Source organism: Eschscholzia californica, unplaced genomic scaffold (genome assembly GCF_041429995.1).
Source record: "Eschscholzia californica isolate CP2 unplaced genomic scaffold, dmEscCali1.0.p SCAF_6, whole genome shotgun sequence".
Classification (NCBI taxonomy): domain Eukaryota; kingdom Viridiplantae; phylum Streptophyta; class Magnoliopsida; order Ranunculales; family Papaveraceae; genus Eschscholzia; species Eschscholzia californica.
The window spans coordinates 2,950,498-2,973,981 of record NW_028238483.1 but is presented as its reverse complement, the minus strand read 5'-3'; the positions used below and the strand labels follow the sequence as shown (position 1 = coordinate 2,973,981).

Sequence of the window (23,484 nt, the reverse complement as noted above, 5' to 3'; positions counted from 1 at the left end):
TTTCATCCATATGGTCTTTCAACGATTCCTCTTCTAACATCTGTAAACTAAATAATTTCTTCTTTAGATACAAACGAGTAGTTAGAGATTTCGTCATATACCTTGTCTCCAGCTTACTCCATAGCCCATCGGTCGTAGTTTTCGTCGCTACTTCCCGCAGTACCTCATTGCTCAAACAGAGTAGAATCTGACCATGAGCTCTCTCCAAGAGATCTTCCTTCTCTGCTTCTGAAAGTGATTCAGCGAGTGCAACCTTCCCATTCAACGTCTTCAGCAGACCCTGTTGAACTAATACTGCTCGCATCTTAATCTTCCAAAGATTAAAATTGTTACTTCCATCGAACTTCTCTATCTCGTATTTCGCCATCAAAGAAACCTCAAAACCTTAGCTCTGATACCAGTTTGTTATGCCAATCGGGGTTTAATGTGATCAATACGAGTAATCCAAGACAAGCAATAGAAATAATAAAGAATAATCAAGAACAGAACACAGAGATTTACGTGGTTCGGTTGGTGAGACCTACTCCACGGCGACAATGCCGCGATGATTTCCAGTATGATAAGCAAACAAGTTTACACAAGAGACTCGTGAGATTCTGCTTCTGATATCTCCTTAGGGGTTAGTTTATATAGCCACTAAACCCTAATCCCACCGCCTCACTGACTCTCTCCAACCGACTCTCTCTACAACCGACATTATACACGGATAACACTAATCACCGACATAAGCATAGCTTCCGCATTTCAGCTCTGTCTCGGAGTCTAGTTCGGCCTCACAGCCCTGCTTCGCATACCAGTTCTGTCTTAGCAATCAGCTCCGTTAATGGGTCCAAAATTCGGCTAAGCGGGTTGACGGGTCGTAAACCGGGTTCGATACCAATCCATATTCGAGTCTCTTCTAATACTAACCGTGAACAAAGATCAACGACCAATAAATCATTATCCCTTCTACTAGCTATTGGAATATGATTCCGAAATTACCCTTGACCCTCCAACAACAATAACTCATTTCCTCTATAAAAATCAAGAAAATTTGAGAAATCCTTGTAAGAAAATGTTACTCTTTCGAGTCTTAGTGAGTGATTCATGCGAAAATAAGATGTGAAGATGACACTCTTATTGCAAAGCAACAAAATTAATAAGAATCAGAGAAGAATGACTATAGAAAGCAAACACATTATAAAAAAAAATCTGACTGTACTTTTGTGAAATAACAACGACATTATAAAGAATAAGAAAAGAAAATGACCCTCTATAAAATAGCAACAGCATTAATAAAAATTAAAGAAGAACATGTCAGTATTGTGCTTACAAATATGAACAAACACCTTAATCTACATAGTCAAAGTACTAAATTTCGTAAGCGTACAAAGCAAAGACTCTCATTCAAATGGACTACCTAAACAAATTACTGAGTTGGGTTTAGAGCAACTCAGAAACTACGCAAAGATGCCATTAGTCGTCGTAGAACTGAGTTTTTCGAAGAACCAAGCGGTGATATGAAATGGTATGAAAAACAACCTTACCCGACTAATTCAGAAAGAGAAATATTAAGGAACATGAACAATGAAGAAAGCTAGCCAAAATACCTTTAGATTTGCCCCGACTGGACCTTCATTAGTAGAAATTCTTTTATAAGGTTTCGTTAATTTATTTAGATGAAAGGGAGATAAGCCGTTGATTTTCAATGATCTTTGCTCAACGTTAGATTTATACAGGGGTAGTTTCGTCTCAAAAGAAGAACGCGATTTACACGCTTACATCTCATATTTTGGAGGTGTAATGCTAACAATGATACATATGTGGGGCCAATGTCTACATCTCATATTCTGGACTTAACTAGGAACTTATGGGAGAGATATGTGAGCATTATATGATTTGGGTTGGGTTATTGAGTCCCTTTGTAATAAGTAATAGAAAAGTGATAAAAGGGCATACAAAAGTAGACCTACTCCAGACCTAAGTAGGAATCAACCGTGCATCACGAGAGTAAAAAAATCTATCAAGAGAAAAATAGTTGACTTGGAAGTGGAGGTCTTTATTTTCATTTATGCATGTAGCCTTTTTTATAGTTTCTCTAACTAATAAGCATAACTAGTACCATATATCAATATGGTTTTTTTTTTTACTTTGGCCCCTACAAATAACCAATTCACCAAAATGACCGACTTCCAAAATGGCTCCTTTTTGTGTTTCCTACCAATTATTATTTTCTTCTTCTGCATCTGCAAATGGTTCATTGGTAGATGATCGACCATTTCATGACCAATCCCTTATTCGAAGAAAAAAATTCGTCTTCCTTTTATTCCCCTTATATCCTTCCAGCACCACCGCCATCTTCATATCTGTAAGAACAAATAGGTAATAGTTAATGTAGCTATAGACACCTTACTCTATTGGAAGAAGCTTTACAATTAGAAGAAGAACAACAAGCAAATAAAAACGCAGCTATCTGAAAAAGCATTTACCTAAATTTTAAATTATTTTTCAAAACCAAAATCACAGAAATGGAGTTGACCTTCTAAAATCTTTGTAAGACAAACCAATTAATCCATGAAAGTAAAAAAATTCATTGTTACAATCCCCAAAAATGAATCGGATTGAATGAAAGAAATTCATTACCTAACTTTGAGCATTTCCTTCCCCCCTTTTTTTCATCTAGGTTTTCGATTTCTACTTTAAATAATTTCGATCTTCTAGCCATCTATTTAATACCTTTTTAGTCAATTTTCTTTCTCTTTTGTCATAATTTTGTAGAAACCATTATGTAGAGTTAAATCAAGAGTTTATAATTTGATCAGGTCCCTTTCTTCCTTTGAACTCTCTTAGTATGTTCTATTTATTACTATGATTTCTGAGGAATTTAGGGCTTTCATGTGTGAGATACGAGATAAGTCTTAGGCTGAACCTTTTGAGTTTGTTTTATATTAAAGTCATATTATAGTGATAAGACAGATGAAAGAAGATAAAGAGAGAAAAAGACACGCGATAGTTTTGTGGTGGTCGGTTGATGGTGGCGGAAGCAAAAAAGATGAATAAGAAAAATAAGAAGATTTTTTTTCTTATGAAGGTCTCATCGAAGATGGTTGGATGGTCGTATATCGATGGCCCCTTTTCTGACAAATAAGAAAGAGAGACAGGATATTTTAATGTGATCTATAACTATTGTCCTCTGCAGTTTGAGGGTCATAAGGTTGGTCATAGTTAATCAAGTTAGGAAAAAGAGCCAAGACATCGAAGTTATCTATAGAAATCTCTTGTAACAAGTTGACTGATGCTTCAAATCACTATTTCAAAATGCTATAGAACCTCAAAATATCGTGCACCAATCGTTTGTATTATGGATATTTTCCACTCTAGTAAACCTAGCATTAGGATGGTTCTACGATAAGCTACTTGAATCAATACGATTAATAAATTTACAACAGTTTATTGATTTTTAATTATCCTACAATATTCATCACAAACTTCTTGTCAAGCAATGATCTTGTTGATGTTAAAATTTGTCCTTCTGGTATCATTCAAGATGTTGAGACTGCTACATTGAATCCCGCTTTGCTACTCTTGATCTTGGGGCGAAACCTGCAAGGGAATCGAAGACCTTTCTGACACTCAAGAAAGTCAGGTTGCCCTCGTTTTATGGATTTGTGACTTACTCATAGATTTGGAAACCTTTTAAAGGTAATTAAATAATTGAATATTGAGTGAACCCGAGTTTTATGGATTTGTGACTTACTCATAGATTTGTGTTCGTTCACTCGTCCTTTCTTCGAGGCGAGTTCATTACCTTTAAAAGGTTTGTTTGACCAACTGTTGAGAAGCGGTGCTTATGAGGCGGCTGAGATCCTCCGTGTTGTATTAGAACTACTATTTTATAGTCGTGAGATATTAGGATTCCTTTTTGAGATTATCTCGTATTTGATATAGACAAGTTTCTTTATTCAAGTATACTTGGTAAATCGTCTTTCCGATCTTGTAGATTTTGTAGTAGAACTTTCCTTCTTGAGGGATTCTTGTAGCCCAAGTTTAATAAATACTTAAAATCCTCACCGACTGGGAGCTTTTATAGGATTCGAGATTAAGTCAGTAAAGCATCACACACGCTTCTACCTCCCATATTTTGGGATTGAGGTATCAACCCCACTTACGCAAACCCACTTTGTCTTCTCTTAAATCCTAGACAGACATGCTTGTATTTGAGTCAGAGCATGGCTTAGGCGTCTAAGATAATCGTATCGCCCCCCAATTCTGGGCTTGAGTGAAAGACCTCTTTCAGATTCGACCTCCCTGATGACTTGAAACGGGTTGACCCGTTCGACTTTTGATGCTTTCTTGACTTATTGATCATAGCCAATTGATGACCATTTTCTGGATCATCACGAGACCTGCGTCTCCTGAGTCAGAAGAAGAGAAACTAAGGAGTAGAAGAACTTAATAGTCTATCTTTTAATTTTCAGCAATAAGTCTATGTAAAGATTATGATAATGCATGATTAACTAAAAAAAAAAATGCTTTGAGTTTTGAGCTGTACCTGGACTAGGGTTGTTCCTGAAACCCGGTATTTTTCTTTATGTAAGGTAACAACCACTGCTTTCCAGAGCGGCTTACATGTGCGTTTAGATTCAGGAAACTTAAATGCCTTCAACTTTTCTTGAGAACAGATTTCGTTGTCCCATGTTGATCTTCTGGTGTCAAGTCATTGATCTTCTTATCACACACTCTCTTTGTTACCCTTTGAGGAACTAATCACGAAACCTCTTTTAACGCGCCTAGTACACACACACCTCTTCCATAGGAACGAAGCCTTAATCGTTTCTTACGACATTAATATCATGTCTGACTGGGTCAGAGATTCGCCGCGATTTCCTTACGTATATTAATTGCATCGCCAGTTTCCAAGGCATTCTTCATTTGTTTCTATCTTCAGACTTTTGCTCTTCAGCTTCTATCTATAAATAGCTTAGTTGCTCTTTTATTTTCTTTATGGACAACTTTTCCTAAGTTGTAGTTCGCCTTCTTCAACTTTATGATTTCTTCATGTTCATGATGAGGCTGTTGTTTGCATTTTATTTTGAAGTTATTTCTTCTTCACTTCTCCATTTAAGGAAGTTGTGCTAAATGGGAGGCTCATTCAAGGAAGTGGTGCTAACCTTGGGAGTCGGTTCGACTTATTTCGCGGTACAGACGAGATTCAGGTAGCGGCTTAAATCTCTTCCCTCGCTTAATTATACCGCAAGATTCGGCTTGCGTTCGAGGAGGATTCCCAACATCTTCCACTTTCCTTATTCTCTTTCATACCATCCCAAGTTGTATTATCTTTCTTCTAACGACCTGATTTTGTTTCTTGTTTGTTCCTATGTTGATGGGGAACGGGGTTGATTTAGCAGATGAGGGGGTTTGCCTTTCTTTCCTCGATTTATTTGCAAGTTCTCGTTCTGTGATCCTTCCAAAAGTTTGCTATTTCTTTTGTGATAGGTCCAGATTGGGATGCTGAGTTTGCTACTTAAGTTGTGATTTCTTCTGTAATAGATGCTTGAAGTATGAATGATATTTCTCTTCATATCGCACCGTGTCGATCCAAAATTAGTCTTTTAAATTTTTGTTTGATTGTTTTGTACCCGCTGTCTTGTAAGACTTTGCTTCTGTATTTACTTCGACGGGCTATCTTCCAACCCTGTTTTTATTTTCTTGAGAACCGAGGCTTTCCATTAATTAATTTAGGGTCATCCTTCATTACGTCAACGAGTTTTCTCTTTTCAAGGCGACGCGTTACCTGCCATGTGTTATGTTTTTGCTGCATTTTAATCTTTTTGCAGATCTTTACCATCATTACTGAAAATCTTTGCTTTTTTTCTTCGACACTAGGACTTATCATCATTCTCTCTGTCTTCCATCGCCTGAAATCCCTTTTTCTTCAACCTTTTCAAATATCCTCTTAGTTTATCGCCATGGATGTTATTCCTCAAATAGTTGGCCTCCAAGAAAACCCTAACGACATATTTGGAGCAGATTACTACCCTTCGTGCGGATTTTTTCCATTTCCGATGATATCGAACTTCTTCGACCCACAAAGGGGAGAGAATTTTATAACTTCTCATCGCCGCATAGGCATCTATAAGGCCTTCTTGAGAGCAGGGTTGTTCTTCCTCTTTCCATTTTTTTGTGGAAGTCATGAATCATTTTAGGTTTCTGCCTTGCTAGTTGAACCCAAATTCCATTCTGATCGTGATGACTTTCCATCTCCTCTGCAAAGATCTTGAAGTTAAGCCCAACCTTTACGCTTTCGACCGTCTTTACCAGTTAAAATCTGATAGGGCTAACTCCTCATGGCATTATTTTACGACAAGATGGAAAGCTTTTATCGATACTTCTTACGTTTGGAAGGACCACAAAAGGAAGTATTTCTTAGTTCGCTAAAGGGATCTTGAGAAAGACTTTGGACTGCTTTCTCGTTATTCCTGCCGTCGAAGTTGAGAGCCTTCCTGCGATTCCTTGTGACCATGATGACAGACAGTTCTTGGCGACGATTAGTCACCTTATGGAGCATAAGGTAATCAATACTCACAATTATTTTAACTATACTATCTTGACCAAGAATGACATCATCCCGGTTGTTTCAAGTATTGAATTTGTTTCGTCTGATCCATCATCCTAAATCTTCTTGAAGTAATTTTCGTTCTTTTGTTTCGGCTGCCTTTCTGTCATCCAAGAAGAGGAAAGGCAAAGTCATTGCTAATGTAGCGCCAAGTTCCAAGAAAGTTAGGATTAAGCATGTTACTTCTAAATCTATTATTGGGGCGATGGGAATCGTCATTCGAGTGAAGGGCAACCCTGCGGGCTCTTCTTTGCCTAAGTGTCCACCTAGTGGTACGGTTAGACGTTCATCTTCTGATGGTCTACCAAAACGGATTTGCCTTTTGGTTTCTAAATTCACTGATGCTCTTCAGCAACAGTTGCGTAGCCTGGTATTTTTTCATCTCTCTGATTTTCCACAAGCTTTTTCTTCAGTATTACTTGAACTTTATACTTTCACTTTGTGTATAATTCTCGATCCAAATTCGAACTGGAAGCTTGTCAATCCGAGATCAATTGTTGCAGGGAGGATTTGAAAGCTCGTGAGGTCGCTAATCAGCCGGAGATTCATTAAGTCACACATGACTTAAAGATCTCCAAATCAGACTTAGAGGTTCTTCAAATCGTCTTTGGAACTTCAATCAGGCTACCACGAGGCGAGGCTCATTGCGCTTCAGGAAGAAATCAAAGCTCTCATGAATAGGGAGAGATTTTTCATTGAGAGATGTGGAAGGTCAAATCACATTTTGTGTCTTTGATTGACAAGAGCGAGACGATATGTAGGAGCAAAATTATAAAATCCTTCCAAGCAGGGGAAGAATATACTCAACTTTTGAGGAAGCACTATAAATTGGGTTTTAAGGATGGTGGAAGTGTTCCAGGTGCTACTATGATCCTCCTGGCATGCTTCCTCTTCACAAGCTTTCGAAAGACAAAATTGATGCTGTCATCTTGAAGTTTCGCGAGAAAAGAGCGATTAATGAGAGTCTACCCTTCAGTGAACATGAATGGGACAATGGTAGAGCTGCCTCTGCTGAGATTGTCGAGACTGATATAAAAAGGACATTGCGCGAGTTTCTCCCTCTTTTTGGCATGAGAATCTGTTTGCTAAGGGTGACCCTTCTCCCCTAGAAGGAGGTCCTGAATCGACGGAAGATGCATGGGCTTCTTGATTTTATCATTTCATCAAATCCATAGTTCGTCTTGTATTATTTTTCCTCATCGTAGCTTTCTCTTTTAAATGGATAAAATATTTTCTCTTTGAACTTCGTTGCTCCCGCAACGTTTGTACTTAGACAAAACACGTTATTGAATTAGTATAATAACATGTCTTAGGCAAACTAAAGGGGGAAGAAATCATCTTTCCCTGTTCTCGCAAAACATAGAGAGCATTAGTCTATCTGTGCGTCTCGAAGACTTGTAGTGTTTTAATGATAGTGCATGTCGAACAGGACTTTATTTGAAGTAATTGCTACTTCTACACTTGGTCATAGTTTGGGCTACCAGGGCTTATTAAACTATGAAATTTTATTTACTTATTAGGGAGCTTGCGAAGGAGGGTTTATCACGCCGCCTAGTGTAGAAGGGCTTACCGAGTTAAATTATGTATAGGTACTTGCGGAGCAAGGCTTATTTTGAGAAAAAGTTTCTCCTTGTGCTTCTTTTGGATGCTTGGCCTTAGCAGCTTTATCGCTTTGGCTAGCAGGGTTTCTGATTTTGGTGGCTGGGTTTATCGCCTGGGGTATCAGAGCTTACCATGTGGATTTATTTTGTCGCCCGGTTACAACGGGCTGTCGGGGCTTACTTACTTGGGAGCCTGCTAAGTGTGAGGGGCCAAAATCGCGGTCAAGAAGTCAAGAGGACCAGACCATTGACCGGAACTCGGACCTTCACCTGTTAATATTTTTATGAGCATCGATGACGGCTTTGGGCTTAACTTGTGACAAGAAATGGAACACACGTGACCGTGAGGTCTTTGCGGGACACTGGGATGGTGCCGACCAAAGGGGCTTCGATGGTCAAGTCAGTAAGCTTGCAAGAGAAGAAATAAATACGTGAGTGATATCCCTATAATGTTAGCATCGAGGGGATCTGGTCGAAGTTTGGCACAACTTGTAGAGTGGTCGAAGCTCGATCTCTACGGGTTGACTGACTTGCTTGAAGAAAAAATATGACAGATTATGAGGTTTGTCCTAGAATATGACAGTTTATGGGGTTTGTCCTACAATAAGGCAGTCCTAGTGAGGTTTGCATTGTTCGGGGTATGTACCGTCGATAAAGTGGGGAGCTATAAGGGTCTGACCTTATAGATAATCACGTGGGTGATGTAGAAAAGGTCTGACCTTTAGAAGAGATAAAGTGAGCATACCTTTGCTGATAAAGTAGTTGGTAGGAGAGAGAAAATAGATGCTAGCTTCCTCAAGGTCCTGTACTTGATAAGATATTGTACTTGGTAAGATCATGAACCTTTGGGGAATGTACTTAATAAGGTCCAATACCGTCTACGAATAATACTTGATAATGTCCTGTACCTGGTGATGGACTGTAATAGTACTCGGAGAAACCAGGATTATGTGAGAGAGCGAAACTCTATTAAAGAGCAAGGCTATATGAAAGCGAAAGTGGTTTGGAAGTTAAGATATCGGGATCTCAAATAATCGATAGTACTATAAGGCGAATATAAGATGTATTAGTCGATAACCAGATGATCGAGAGATGAAGTAAGTTATCAGTTGGTTGCCTCGAAATTCGATGATCTGTATCATTCTCTTCTCAGTCATTTTATAGTGTCTGTTATGACAATTAGGGTTTGTTGTGAACCAAATCAAGTGATCCAAGAAATCAATATGAAATAAAGAGCAATCACACAAACCAAAAGAGATTTACGTGGTTCGGTTGGTGAGACCTACTCCACGGCGACAACGACTCGATGATTTCCACTATATATGATAAGCAAACAAGTTACACAAGAGATTCGTGAGAATTCGACACAGATATCTCCTAGGGTTTTAGTTTATATAGCCACTAAAACACTAATCCCACCGCCCCATCGACTATCTTTCTAAAATTGAAATACACATGGATACAGTAACACTAATAACCGACATAGCTCTGCTCCGCATTTTAGCTTTGTCTCGGATTCCAGCTCTGCCTCAGAACCCTGCTTCGCATACCAGCCCCGTCTCAGCAATCAGCTTCGCTAACAGATCCAAAATTAAGTGCCAAAATCGAGGTTTCGGCATGCAATTACCATTGCCTTGTAAGAGGGCTGGCGGGTCATAAACCGGGTTTGATATCAACCCGTACTCAAGAAACTTTCAATAGTGTCTTGGTCGACTGTCACCCGACGGGTATATACGAGATACTGTCACCTTTAATGACTGTCACCCGGTGGGTATTTACGAGATACTGTTACTTTCAACAGGTTTCTCTTTAATGCGGTAACGAATAGAGCTGTCACCATAAATAAGAATATCATAACCCCTCTAACGGGTACATACAAGATACTGTCACCTTGAATGACTGTAACTGTTGATGTCAAAAAATGGTTTTCTATTAATCAGCGAAAAATCGAGACTTGATGCATGATAGCATCTGTTATGAATGGATATTCCGTTAGGTTGATCGATATCAACCCATATTCAAGACACTTTCAACAAACCTCCACCTTGACTTGAATATGCTCCTCTTGACTTAATCTGCCACCATCATAGCTCAATGCCTCTGAGCCATTTTCGATCCAGCCCTCCAAAAGGCTCAACATCCGGAAATCCCAATCAAGTCTAAGCAATGCTTAAACTTGAAAGTTGTAACTACCTTGGTCAACATATTCGCTGGATTATCTGCCGTAGACACCTTTTCCATCGTGATTAACTTCCATTCTTCAATCACGTCATTGATAAAGTGATACCTGGCGTCAATGTGTTTAGTTCTCTCGTGATACATTTGATTTTTGGCCAAATGAATCGTACTCTGGTTGTCGCAGTAAACTTCCGTCACCTCCTGCTTCAGGCCCAAATCACCAACTAAACCACTAAACCTCTCAGCCATATTGCCTCCTTCACCGCCTCTGTTGCTGCCATGTACTCAACTTCCGTTGTAGACAGGGCTACTACCGATTGTAGCACTGCTCTCCAACTTATGGCACTCCCGCAGAGTGTGAACGTATAGCCCGTCAGCGATCTCTTCCTATCAAGATTCCCTGAAAAAATCTGAATCCACAAATCTAACTACGGAACCAGAAGTGTCAGCCCTTCTGTCGTAAACCAGACCAATTCAGCAGTTCCTCCCAGATAACGCAGTATTCATTTCACAACCTGCAAATGATCTCCCCAGATCTGCCCATGTATCTTCTTACTACACTAACGACGTGTGAAATATCAGGCCTTATGCACACCATAACATACACAATGCTACCTACTACACTTGCATAAGACACCCGAGACATGTACTCTGTCTCATCATCAGTTGTCGGTGATAGTTCACCCCGAAACCTTGAAGCCAATGGAGTACCAACAGGTTTTGCCTCAGTCATGCCTAAACTTTCCAACACCTTGTCGATGTACATTTTCTGAGACAAGAACAGTTTTCTCGCAGATCTGTCTCTCTGTATCTGCATACCCAATATCTTCCTTGAGGCCCCCAAGTCTTTCATCTCAAACTCACCCTTTGACTGATCCTTTAACATGTGGATTTCTGACATATCCTTGCAAGCTATCAGCATGTCATCCATATATAGGAGTAGATATTAGAGCCATCTGATAATTTCTTGTGATATACACAACTATCATATTTGCTTCTATCGTAACCATTTTTTTACCATAAAGTTGTCAAAATGCTTATACCACTCACTGCCTAGGAGATTGTTTCAATCCATACAAGGATTTCTTCAGCAAACAGACCTGTTCTTCTTTCCCAAGAATCTTAAACCCCTCTGGTTGACGCATATATATTTATTCCTCCAACTCCCCATGTAAGAACATAATCTTAACATCTAGTTGCTCCAATTCCATATCATACAAAGCAACCTTAACAAGTACTTCCTCCGTCCCAAAATGAATGACCTAATTTCTATTTTGAGTTGTCCCATTTTAGAGTCTTATTTCTAAAAATACAAAAATGAACTTTTTGCTATTTCCAATAATACCCATTACTATAAATTTAATGACAACTTTATCTAAAGGTAATTTCAACTTTTTCATTGTAAATAAAAAAAAGTTAATGAGGACACAATTGGAAAAACCATGTTATTTTTTAAACTCAAGCAACAATTAATGATGTTCCCTTAATAAGTTGGGTTGTCAAAATAGGTCATTCATTTTGGGATTGAGGGAGTAATACTCTAATGGAGCTATGTTTAACAACAAGAGAAAATACCTCATTGATCCTTCTTGCTGTGTAAATCCCTTAGCTACTAACCGTGCTTTGTATCGTGCATCTTCCATCCCTGAGATTCCTTCTTCTTGAAAACCCATTTGCTACCAACAATCTTCTGACCTTAGGCTTCTCGGCTAATTCCCAAGCCTGTTTCTTATTAAGAGACTCAATCTCTTCATTCATGATAAAAGACCATTGCCCCGATTCATCATTCCTCATAGCTTCTTCATAGGTGCGTGGCTCACCTCCATCAATGTTTTCCCCACACTAAGTGCAAATGGAACCATATATGTCATTCCATACCTTTGTGGTTCTGAATGTCTCTCTTTTCCCTGTTCCTCGCAACACTGTAATGAACTTCTTCCTGTTCATCATCTTCCTTAACTTGTTCATCTATTTGAGGTCTGACCTCTTCCCGAGTGTCTATCTCAAATTCCACCTGTTCCCCCATGATCTTCCTGCTCCACCTATTTACCAACACTCCCCCGAGCATCTATAGGCGTTACCTTCTGAGTTATCATGGCTAACTCATCAAAAGTAACATCTTTACTGATAAGAAACTTCTTTGATTTTCCATCCGGATTCCACAACCGATAACCTTTCACCCCGGGCTCATCAAAAGTAACATCTCTACTGATACGAAACTTCTTTGATTTTCCATCTGGATTCCACAATCGATAACCTTTCACCCTAGGCTCATAACCAAGAAATACACATTTCTTAGCCCTCAGATCCAGCTTACCTTCTTTAACATGTGCATAAGTCGGGCAACCGAAAATCCTAAAGTTCTCATACTTTGCAGGATAACCAGACCATACCTCATTAGGAGTTTTACACTCAATAGATGTAAACGGAGAAATATTAACCAGATACGCTGTCGTGTTCACTACTTCAGCCCAGGACTCCTCCGACAACCCTGCATTCGAAGGCATACAACGAGCTCGTTCCATTAGAGTTCTGTTCATACGCTCGGCCTCACCATTCTCCTGTAGTGTCTTTCTGACTGTATGGTGTCTCACAATCCCTTGGTCTTCATAAAATCTATTAAACTCGTTTCCGCAAAATTTCATGTCATTGTCTGTCCTCAAGCGTTTGATCGATTTTCCAGTCTGCCTCTCGATCAAGGTCTTCCACTGCTTGAACTTGACGAATGCTTTATCTTTGCGTTTCAGTATGTATGACCATACTTTCCCAAAAAAATCTTCTATCAAGGTTAACATGTATCTACCCATACCGTTTGAGCTAACCCGGGAAAGACTCCAAAGATCTGAATGGATGTAGTCCAGAGTTCCTTTGGTATTATGAACCGTTGTAATGAACTTTATCCGACATTGCTTCCCGAAGACGCAATGTTCACAGAATTCCAGTTTTCCAACCTTATGTCCACAGAGTAAACTTGCTTGCTCAGTATAGCCATCCCCGTTTTGCTCATATGCCCTAACTGCTTATGCCATAGCTTGGTTGTCTCAACTTCCTTGTTTGATGATGATACCACTACAGATCCGGTAACTGTGTTACCTTGTAGCACATATAGAGCATTCTTCTTCAACCCCTTCATAACTGTAAGACTCCCCTGAAGTAGGTACGTTGAACACACGTTCCACAAGGAACAGTCAATCCTGAATACTTTAACTGCAAAGAGAAATCTAACTCTCTTGAGCATCAAAGAAGTTTCCGAACTATTTGCAAGTTTCCCCTGGTTTTCATGAGAAGGAGCGGGAATAAAAAAAAAGCAGAAACACTCATATAGACGATATCCAACATCAAATCTCTTTTCTCTGACTGGTTCCAAGGTTGTCAAATTCTGACATCAGCAAGCGAGAACTACTAAGATTTTGATGTTGGATATTTGCTTGCCCCGGGTATATATATATATATATATATATATCATATGTATAATATTTCATAAATAATAATTTGGGACTTTCAAAAACATAAATATCCTCCTACGCTATCTGCTAAAATGGGCATGAGAAGATAAAGGACCAAAAAAACATGAACGACTAGCTAAATGTGTCGAAGACTAAAATTGTTAAAGAGAAACCTAATCAGATGACGTAGAGAAACACCAATGCTGCAACAAGTGAGAAATGATGTTTATTGAGTTCTCCAGTCACAAACTAGATCACTCCAATTTTATCATGGATATGTACTTATTTTTCTTAAACTGAAATGAAAAATTAAACTGTCTGCCATAATAATATATTTCGTACCCGAGGCACGGATTATACCTAGTTATTAATAAAGGAGATGGAGGGTATGCTTGTCATGGGTCAATGCCAAGTGGTGTTGATGTTCGTATTCAGAAATAAGATTCTTTTTACTGTTGAAGATTTTGCTAAGGTGGTGAAGGGTATTTTTACCATGCATCACCAGGGACGACCCTGAGTTTTTGGTGGCTCGAAGCGAGGTTTATAAATGTGGCCCCTTCATTTATAGAAAATCGTAAAATTATATTGCAAAAACTTCATAATAGCGTGAATACTTTCATTTTAATTATGTAGTAAAAAAGTGGTGATAAAACAATCATTTGAACATTGTTCTTTTGCATTTTTAGGTAAAATATAGTAATAATAGTTGAATAACCAAGTGTGTCGGCTATATCTTTCTCAATAAACAATTAACCTTTCTTGTGACATAATTGACCGAATATACGACTTAATCAACTTCAATTTTGAGAAACTTCTTTCTGCAAAAACAACAGTAATAGTTATGGTTAACAAAATTATATAAGCAACCCATGCATTTCGATAATACTCCTTCATATCTTTCAAATAACTTAATACTTTAGTTGGTCTTCTAATTTCTTTCAGTGTAAGATGTCTCAACAAATGCACTTCTAGAAACAAGTCTGATCCATCTACATCATACGATTTGTTTGTCTTATTAAGTTTCAAGAAAACAGATCTTTACCCCCCAAATTATTATTGGGGTGAACTCAATTTTCTCTCTTTCTTCTTTCTCTCTCTATAATTGCTTTCCTAGAATCCATTCGTGATCTTTAAGTTTTCCGGTGTAGGGAGGGATCCCTACGCCGGGATTTCCTCTTTGTTTGTATATTATCTTTTAGATCTAATATTATCCATGTTGGAGTAGAACAGAGAGATAAGGACAAGGATGGTGGTATGGGTAACGGTTTCCTCATCATCAATCTCCATAATACTTAAAGGATTCTTCTCAGCTTAAAGACGATGGATCCATCATAACAATTTCTTGATCACCAACTTCTTGATCACCATGGTTGAGTGGTGTTCTTGATGCAACCGTTATGCGTCTCTACTTGGTTCATTCTTCTTCATTATAATAATGTTCACGACCTTTAGGGTCTCTTTGGTGATCTTTAGGATATTTAATTTGTGACCTTTAAGGTCTTTTTATTTTATCTTTGCAATCTTGTACTCCGTTCCCTTCATGTTGTCTTTACTTTGTAAGTTTCATGTTGTTATTTACCTTAGTAAATTCATGTTCAAAGGAGTAAAAAACTATCAAACCATGTAATGTGTTGGATTATGAATGAAATTTTGGTTTATCTCAAAAAAAAAAAATATTCAAAGACAAGCACCTAAACCTCTCAAATGACCATCATCTATTTAATTTTACTTATGCAAATCAACCAAAAAACTAATTTCGTACTTTAGACATTGCACGAATCTAGTCTTGAATGATCCAATATGCATTTCAAGTTAAAAGACTAAAGATTACTCACGGAGTTGAAGATAATAAATACCAATAACTTCTTGATTCTTGAAGTTAAAAAATGATTAAATAGTTAATGATTTTAGGGGCAAGCAATTTGAGAAATCTTTTTTCCTTAACCTTTTAGTTTGGGTTACAAATTAGAAAGTAGTCTTCTCTTCCCTTTGTTTGGATGATGATTAATTAAACCGGCCATTCCTGTTGTTTCATTCATTCCCTATCCCACTTATGAAGTTGTTTGATCCCACACCCACTTCAGGGGAAGCAAACATAATGACCGCGAAGGAGGGCAAACGAACAACGGCAGATGGAGACGGAAGGATAGCTACGATAAGAAGAGATGGGGAGGATAAGGATGGTTGAGTAGTATGGGGAGGATAGGAGGAATAAAAAAAAAATTAAATAATTAGAAATGGTCAAGAGGTGGATAGCTGATGCTCGGTTCCTTATAAATGGGTTTGGTGGCCCCATATTCGTTTTAAACCATCGGGTGCTTTTAAAATTCCATTAAAACATTTGGTGCTTTTAAACTGCGTTTTAAAACATTAACATTTGTTGGGAGGCCTCAAATTTGACAGCTCAAAACGAGCTATTGGCCCATGTTCTCCAAAATAATGAGTGCTACTAGATTTTGTTTCAGAACAAACTAATAGCTGGGAGGCCCCCAAATTTGGCCCATATGCAGCATCACAACCTAACCAGTAATTAAAAAAATAGAAAATTTCACCTATAAATTCACGATTACGTGATAATCGGAAAAATAAACTTAAATAGTGACACGATAATATAACGTGATTCGGTCAGATAATTATGACCTACGCCCACGGAGAATAATTTCTTTCATTAATAATCACCACATACAATTGTGGGGTTGATCGGTTACATTGGTCAGACATAACTCGATGATTTAATTCCTAGAAAGAAATTAGGGTTTAGGGTTTCCTAGTTTCTCCTAACTAAACTAGAAAATAATATAAAATTTATCTAATATTACCATTAGATAGTTACAAGAGACATCTATTATATAAAATAGAATGAAGAGTGATGACTTGGACAAAATTTGGATAAACCAAAGACAAACCCTGAGATAAATCTGGCCGTCCATCTTAAATCTAACCGCTAAAAAATCTAAACGTTAAAAATAACTTCAAATCTCACCGTAAAAAAAGTAACCGTTAAATCTATTATATAAACGTAATTATACGGTAAACCTTCATCAACCTTTAGATCCCTTCTATTATCCATCCAACTCTAATCAATTATAGTTATTCCTCATGAAATCTCTAATCAAATTTTAAGGTGTTTTATTACAAATGCATGACCCACCATTTTGAGTTTAACCGTTTGCTTCATCTCCCTTGCCAATCAATTCAATCCACACATAAAATGTGGTTTATTAAACTCAAATTTTGTCAATAGGTCAGTTACAATTCTATCTTGCAATTTCTGAAATCTTAAATTGACCATTAAGATACCAGTTTGAAGGTTCTTAAAATTCCTCAATCCATCGGTTACAATTTATATCCCTCTATATTCACTGACGTCTCCTTCTTCATTCTTAAATACCACAATCCAGCAGTTACAATCTCTATCTTCATCAAAAAAAAATTACAATCTCTGATCCTATATAAACCAACTTTTTCTTAATTAGTCATCACCATATTCATTGGCCACAACCGTTACCGGTGATTACCACCTTCACGAGTACCCATCAGGCCACCACCACTAATTATTTGTATCATCCTCTTTTCCATCTTATTTTTCTGGAGATCTCTTAGCTACTGAACAATCTCCTGTTTCATTGATCCTTGGAACAAAGTAGTTCCAAATCGTGAACCGAAGACTTCATTATCTTTTGTACAAACTTTTTTTTACTCTCTATTTTATTGGTTTATGTTGTTGAGATGTAGATGTCTGTATGTGAAGATAGATTACATATAATATTGATAATTGCCTCTAGGTTTTCTGTTTGTTTATTTAGGTAATGAACTAATTTATTTTTTCAGATATGTTACTTTGTTTTAAGTCTGATTCATTTTCACTACTCTTATATTCAAGGAGAAGTCTACAAATTAGATTAATCTAAAAGCTATTTGTTTATTGTAACCTTCACTTCATCCATATCCATTAGTGGCCTTCTCCAGATCAAAACATATGTAACGCAATAAGGTTATTGATAGGTTCAAATGGTGATAATATGCGTGCTCAATATCGATCTATTTGTTCAAATCCAAGATAGTCCCGAAGATTGTCATATCAAATCCAAGAACCCTTCATTTTTTTATGTCTGCGATGTAAATGATTATAGGGTTTGATGATTATTAATGTGCTTCAATTCAAGAGATGGTGGTTGCTTATGGTGGTGGCTTGTGGTGGTGATGATGGTCGGTGTTCATAAAGGTGATGATCGCCAATGAAAATGGTGGTCAGGCGTGAAAGTGGTGATGAAGAAGAATAAAAGTAATCACAGAGCTTGATACCAAAAGAACAATTAGTAATCAAAGCACCATTATTCTCATCAAAAAAAGAAAATCAAAGCACCATTATCTCTTAAAGATGGCCAATTGGCCATTTAGAGACAGAGAGACAGTAAGCAAAGCTAAGATAGTTTTTTTTTGTTTTTTGTATGAACCAACTAAAAAACAAGTCTTTTAACAAAAAAAAAAAAAACTAAAAAACAAGTCATTTTTTATATTCAAGCTCTGCAACTGCACCATTTAAGACGTACCTAAAAATTCTTACAAACTAAGCTCTTCTTCAGATTTGCTCGACAGTGGAAGATTTCGAAGTTAAATTTTAAAACCTTTATCTCTTGTTAAATTAATAAACATATTGTTTTGGGTTTGTTGGGTGAAGATATTCAATTATCTTTTTATTTAATAATAATGTGATTAATAATTTAAATCAATGAAACAGTTCAGAAAACAAAATCGTTATCAACTGTTCTAGCTTTAAGTTACCAAAATCTTCGATACGCAATTTCAATTGGGATAGATGTCTCCTTCATCAAGAGTTGTTACATCCTGAATTGTACCTTTTTACATTATCCTTAGTAGCAACACGAGGGGAAAGATTAGTAATATCGCCTACATTTTGTTGTTCATTTTCAGCGTATTCAAAATCTTTATTCTAACCTCAAAACCGGGCAAAAAAGATCCATAAAGAGTCTTTTACTTAAGTTGACACTGGTGAGTCTCACAGACAAATAACCGAACTACCTCAAACTATTAAAATTAATCAAATCTTTCAACCACAAGTGCAAGAAACTTATGAAGCCATATTTCTATGTATGCAATCTCAAATTCAATTTTTTTTTCTTTAGCAAAATAATATCAAACAAAATCTATTTGTTCTTTGAATTTTAGTATCTTGGGTATAGTGCTTATAATTGTCCGTGCCCTATGGGCACGGGTTATACCTAGTTCTAATTATAAGAGAGTAAATATTACGGATCTTCATATATCTTGAAATATCTTCAGATATCTTGAATTCTTCTTGATCGTCGTATCTCGTCTTCTTGATCCGTCACGTACGTACACGTGTTACACAAGTATCTTAATTCTTTGGCTCATCTTGATCGCCGGATCTCTTTATTTTGATACGTCTTATATCAAGTATCTTATTACTAGCTAAAACTAGTTTAGACATATTTCACACCTAATACCTAAAAGAACTAACACAAGACCTAACTACAACCTAAACAAAACTGTTGGAGATAAATTTATGTGGCAAGGGGGAGAAATATTTTTGAGATGGTAAGTTGGAGAGAGGGATAAAGAAAAGAGGGAGCACTGTAAGGGGCGAGCCCACATAGGAGCCGTGGGGGCGCAAGCCCCCACGACCCTAACATGGCTGGTTAATGTTATGCGCATATATCTATATATATATTTTCTATTTTCACACACAATTCTTCCCTAGCTTAGTTTTTTTTTGTTGAACTTTCCCTAGCTTAGTTGGTGAAGTGATTATGTTTCAATATTAAGGTCAAGGGATTGAGTCCCACACACAACATTCTTTTTTACTAGAAAATTTCTATTACTTACACTTTTTTTTTTTAAATATCTACTACTTAGGTTAGTTGAAATTCCTTCATCAAAAAAAAAAAGTTAGTTGAAATTATTTTTTGGTTTAAGATGACTACTTATTAAAAATACATTATAAAGGTCATGCTTGGCTTAAAATTGGTTCTTATGAATTGAGATAACTCAATTTTGACCTCCCCAAAGCGACCAACTAAATAAAATGGCCTGGTAGAGATGATGAGTTTTCTAAACGTCTCCCTTAATTTTGATTTTGTCTGCGGTGACTTGTATTTTGAATTTCAAAATTGTCTTTTTTAGACTTTTGTTCTGGTAAACATGTTATTAGAAAGAAAACTTAATCTTCATCTTTTCTTCCATTACGATCACTTCTTCTTCGTCATCTAGCATCGTTCTTCTTAATCTTCACCATTATCTCTTCATCCCCTCATTTGTTTTTTATTTTAGTATATTGGGAATCCAGTTGGAGGAAAGGTCCTTGATCCATATTGAGAAAATTAGAGATTGATTGTTATACATCAAAATTACCGCGGAATGTGAAATTCTTTCATTTACTATAACAAAGAGGCGCCCCCACTCATAAATGTTTTTTGCTTCGCCACTGAGCACAGTTATACTTTGGAGGCAAGGGGTTTTTAGTTGTTTTTTGTATAGAGATAGAAAAGGGTTTTTTGGTCGTTTAACCCAATATTTTTGTAGTACACTACTGGTAGTGAGAACCTCAAAGATCTACTTAAACTTGTGGACCTATGAATTCGCCAATTTCATCAAAAAGTTCTTGGGTTTGATTTTGGATTAAAAGTTCTTAATGTTTCGTAAAAAAAGAATAACACGAACTTTCGAAGTTCTTAAGGAAAGCTGTGAACCAATAAATACCATTGAACTTGGAAGTTAAAAAAAATAGAACCAATAATGCTAAATTTCGAAGTTCTTAAGAACTTTAAAGATCCGATAAAAGTTCCAAACAAATATTGTCAATACACTAGATGAAAGGTTTGTTATTCCGAAAAAATTCTTAAGAAAGTTCTAAGGAAGATGAGATACTTTGTAAGTCATATATCAGTTTCGTTGAGTTTCCTTTGTATAAAGTTCGTTTTCAATCCTTTGTGTACCTCAAGTTGTTTCATATACCTCGGTACATAATACTATCCGTTAGTCCTCACACCATTTTTGGTTTTCAATCAATTTACGCAACTGCTATCATCGCTCTTTTATGCACTATTTCAACCACATGTTTTCCAAGTAAGGGTTGCCTAATTATACTTAGCAAGTAACTACTTACACGTACCGTTTATATAGCGCTATAATACAATTTTTCAGATAAAATTTGTGATTTTATTGTGTTTATCAAAGTTCTATCACTAGTGACTAAACATAATTCCAAGATCCATTTCATTTTCATAGATCAGGATATGGGGGTACATAAGTACATTAATTTGTCTCTAAGAGGTATGACCCACTAAACCAGTGTTATTTATGTAGCTATATATATTTTTCAACCACCAGCTGAATCTTTAACTGTACCTTTAAGTATGTTGCCGTTTCATTTCATTTGCATAGTTCCATCTTCAACAGCAACTACTAGTCTGTTAAATAATGATGAACCTCTTGAAGTCTGTTTTGGTTCCTTCCCTACCCAATTGCTTAAGTAATTCATTGCCTGCAGTTTTCTTATTGATCTTTCTTCCCTTCATCTCTTTAGGTTTCTTCTTGAGAAAACAAAGTCAAGCAATAGATTATTGGCTATTCCTTGGAACCTTACCATCCCTTATGCGGAACGGACACCGCTTAATTGAATGGTTTACTGAAGTATTCATTTCACTTGGCACCACCGGTTCTTTCTTTATCGAGGGACCAATACTTTCAAGGCTTAGATATCTTGTAACTTGTGACCCTCAAAACCTAGAATACATACTGAAAACCAATTTTAATAATTTCCCTAAAGGTCCACTTTTCAAGCAAATATTTGACGTACTCGGTAATGGGATATTCAATATTGATTCTGATAAATGGAGATTGCAGAGAAGGATAGCTCATACAGCTTTTACATCAGGAGACTTCAAAGGCGTAGTTTCTCATATGACCCATAAGGTTGTACAAGAGCAGTTGGTACCATTTTTAGTTCATGCAGCTGAAAATGGGACTACAATCGATTTACAAGAAATTTGCTCTAGATTTGCTTTTGATAGTAACACAAGTGTAATCTTTGGAAAAAATGAAAGGTATCTCTCTCTCGAACTTCCTCACAGTGAGTTTGCTGAAGCGGTTGACAATGCACAAGAAACCATCCATTTTAGGCATACATTACCTATGTTTTTGTGGAAGTTGCAACGTTTCTTAGGAGTTGCTAAAGAGAGAAGGTTATCAAAAGATCGAGCAACAGTAGATATGCTCCTACAAGAATATATTTCCCAAAAGAGAGAAGATTTGAAGACGATAGAAACATCTGATCTCTTATCTACTTACATAAAAGGCAACACTGAGTCGGTTAAGAGCGACATATTTCTTAGAGATGCCATGCTCAGTGCATTCATTGCTGGCAGAGATACTGTTACATCCGGTCTAGTTTGGTTTCTCTGGTTAGTTTCAAGGGCACCTTCAGTGGAGATGAAGATCCTGGAAGAGTTGAAAGTTGTATTCGCAACCAAGAAGACAGCAAAGGGCGAAACGAAGATAAAGTGGCCATGGGTATTCAAATCCGATGATCTAAAAGGGTTAATTTACCTGCATTCAGCGTTATGTGAATCACTATGACTGTATCCACCGGTTCCTCTTAACAGCAAATATGTTATGAAGGAAGATGTGCTTCCCGACGGGAGTGCGGTGAAGCCAGGAATGCAAATATTACTTTCATTCTATTCAGTTGGAAGACTACCATGGATATGGGGAGAAGATTGTTCTGAGTTTAAACCAGAGAGATGGATTGATGAGGACGGGAAGCTACGTTTCGAGCTCATGTCGAAATTGTTTGCATTCAATGTAGGACCCAGGACTTGTTTAGGTAAAGATATGGCGTTTACACAAATGAAATCCTTTGTTTCATCTCTTCTGTTCAACTTCCATGTTGAAGTAGTAGAGGGCCAACATATCTGCCAAAAACCATTCATTACCCTTCATATGAAGAATGGGTTACAAGTTAAAATAAAGAAGAGAGCCATTATGTGTTAAATAATCGAGATAACAATTAGTTGTATGTCGTTTCCAAATGAAGTCTAGAGAAGTTTGAGATAAGTCTTGAATATGTAGTACATATGAGGGTGCTTGTAATATTTTTGAACAAGCAAAAAAGAAGCAAGAAAAAAAATAAGATCAAGTTATCTTGGGAATTATAAGAGTATTTTTCAAGAGATAAATATCCATAATCGTCTTTGCACCCAACAAGTATGATCTCTGTGGATGCTGTACTGTGAGAAATATTTCTATGTATTTTGTTTGATTGGTAATGTTCGTAATATGCCCTACTAAATGTTGAATCGATTGTCCCATATATATGTTGTATGTATATGTTAATATGTTGTTATAATTCAGATCTAAGTTGACGTACGATGCTAGACTATGGCGGATCTGTGTGCTACCAGGGAGTTGCTAGAAAAATTGGCCTGAATTGTTGGAATTAGGAAATATATTATGTTTATCCTTTAATATTTGGTTTCTATTGTTAAATTAGGATAATATATTATTTGATTCTTATTTATATTCTCTGATTTGTATCTAGACTATATAAACAAATGTATAGGATGAATTTATATATACAGAAATAAGAATTCAATTTGGTATCAGAACTAGGGCGGTAGTTATT

The 23,484-nt window shown here is 36.9% G+C and overlaps 1 protein-coding gene across 1 annotated transcript; it reads left to right on the top strand.

Moving 5' to 3' along the window:
• Window positions 1-21,133: 21,133 nt before the first annotated feature.
• Window positions 21,134-23,224, top strand: LOC147530816 (alkane hydroxylase MAH1-like). The gene has a single exon (XM_086650825.1). It carries the CDS (start codon window positions 21,282-21,284, stop codon window positions 22,437-22,439), a length of 1,158 nt encoding a protein of 385 aa, XP_086506951.1. The 5' UTR covers window positions 21,134-21,281; the 3' UTR covers window positions 22,440-23,224.
• Window positions 23,225-23,484: the final 260 nt, after the last annotated feature.

Excerpts from the sequence above, each read along its gene's own strand:
- LOC147530816 (XM_086650825.1), top strand. The coding sequence starts at position 21,282 with ATGATGAACCTCTTGAAGTCTGTTTTGGTTCCTTCCCTACCCAATTGC.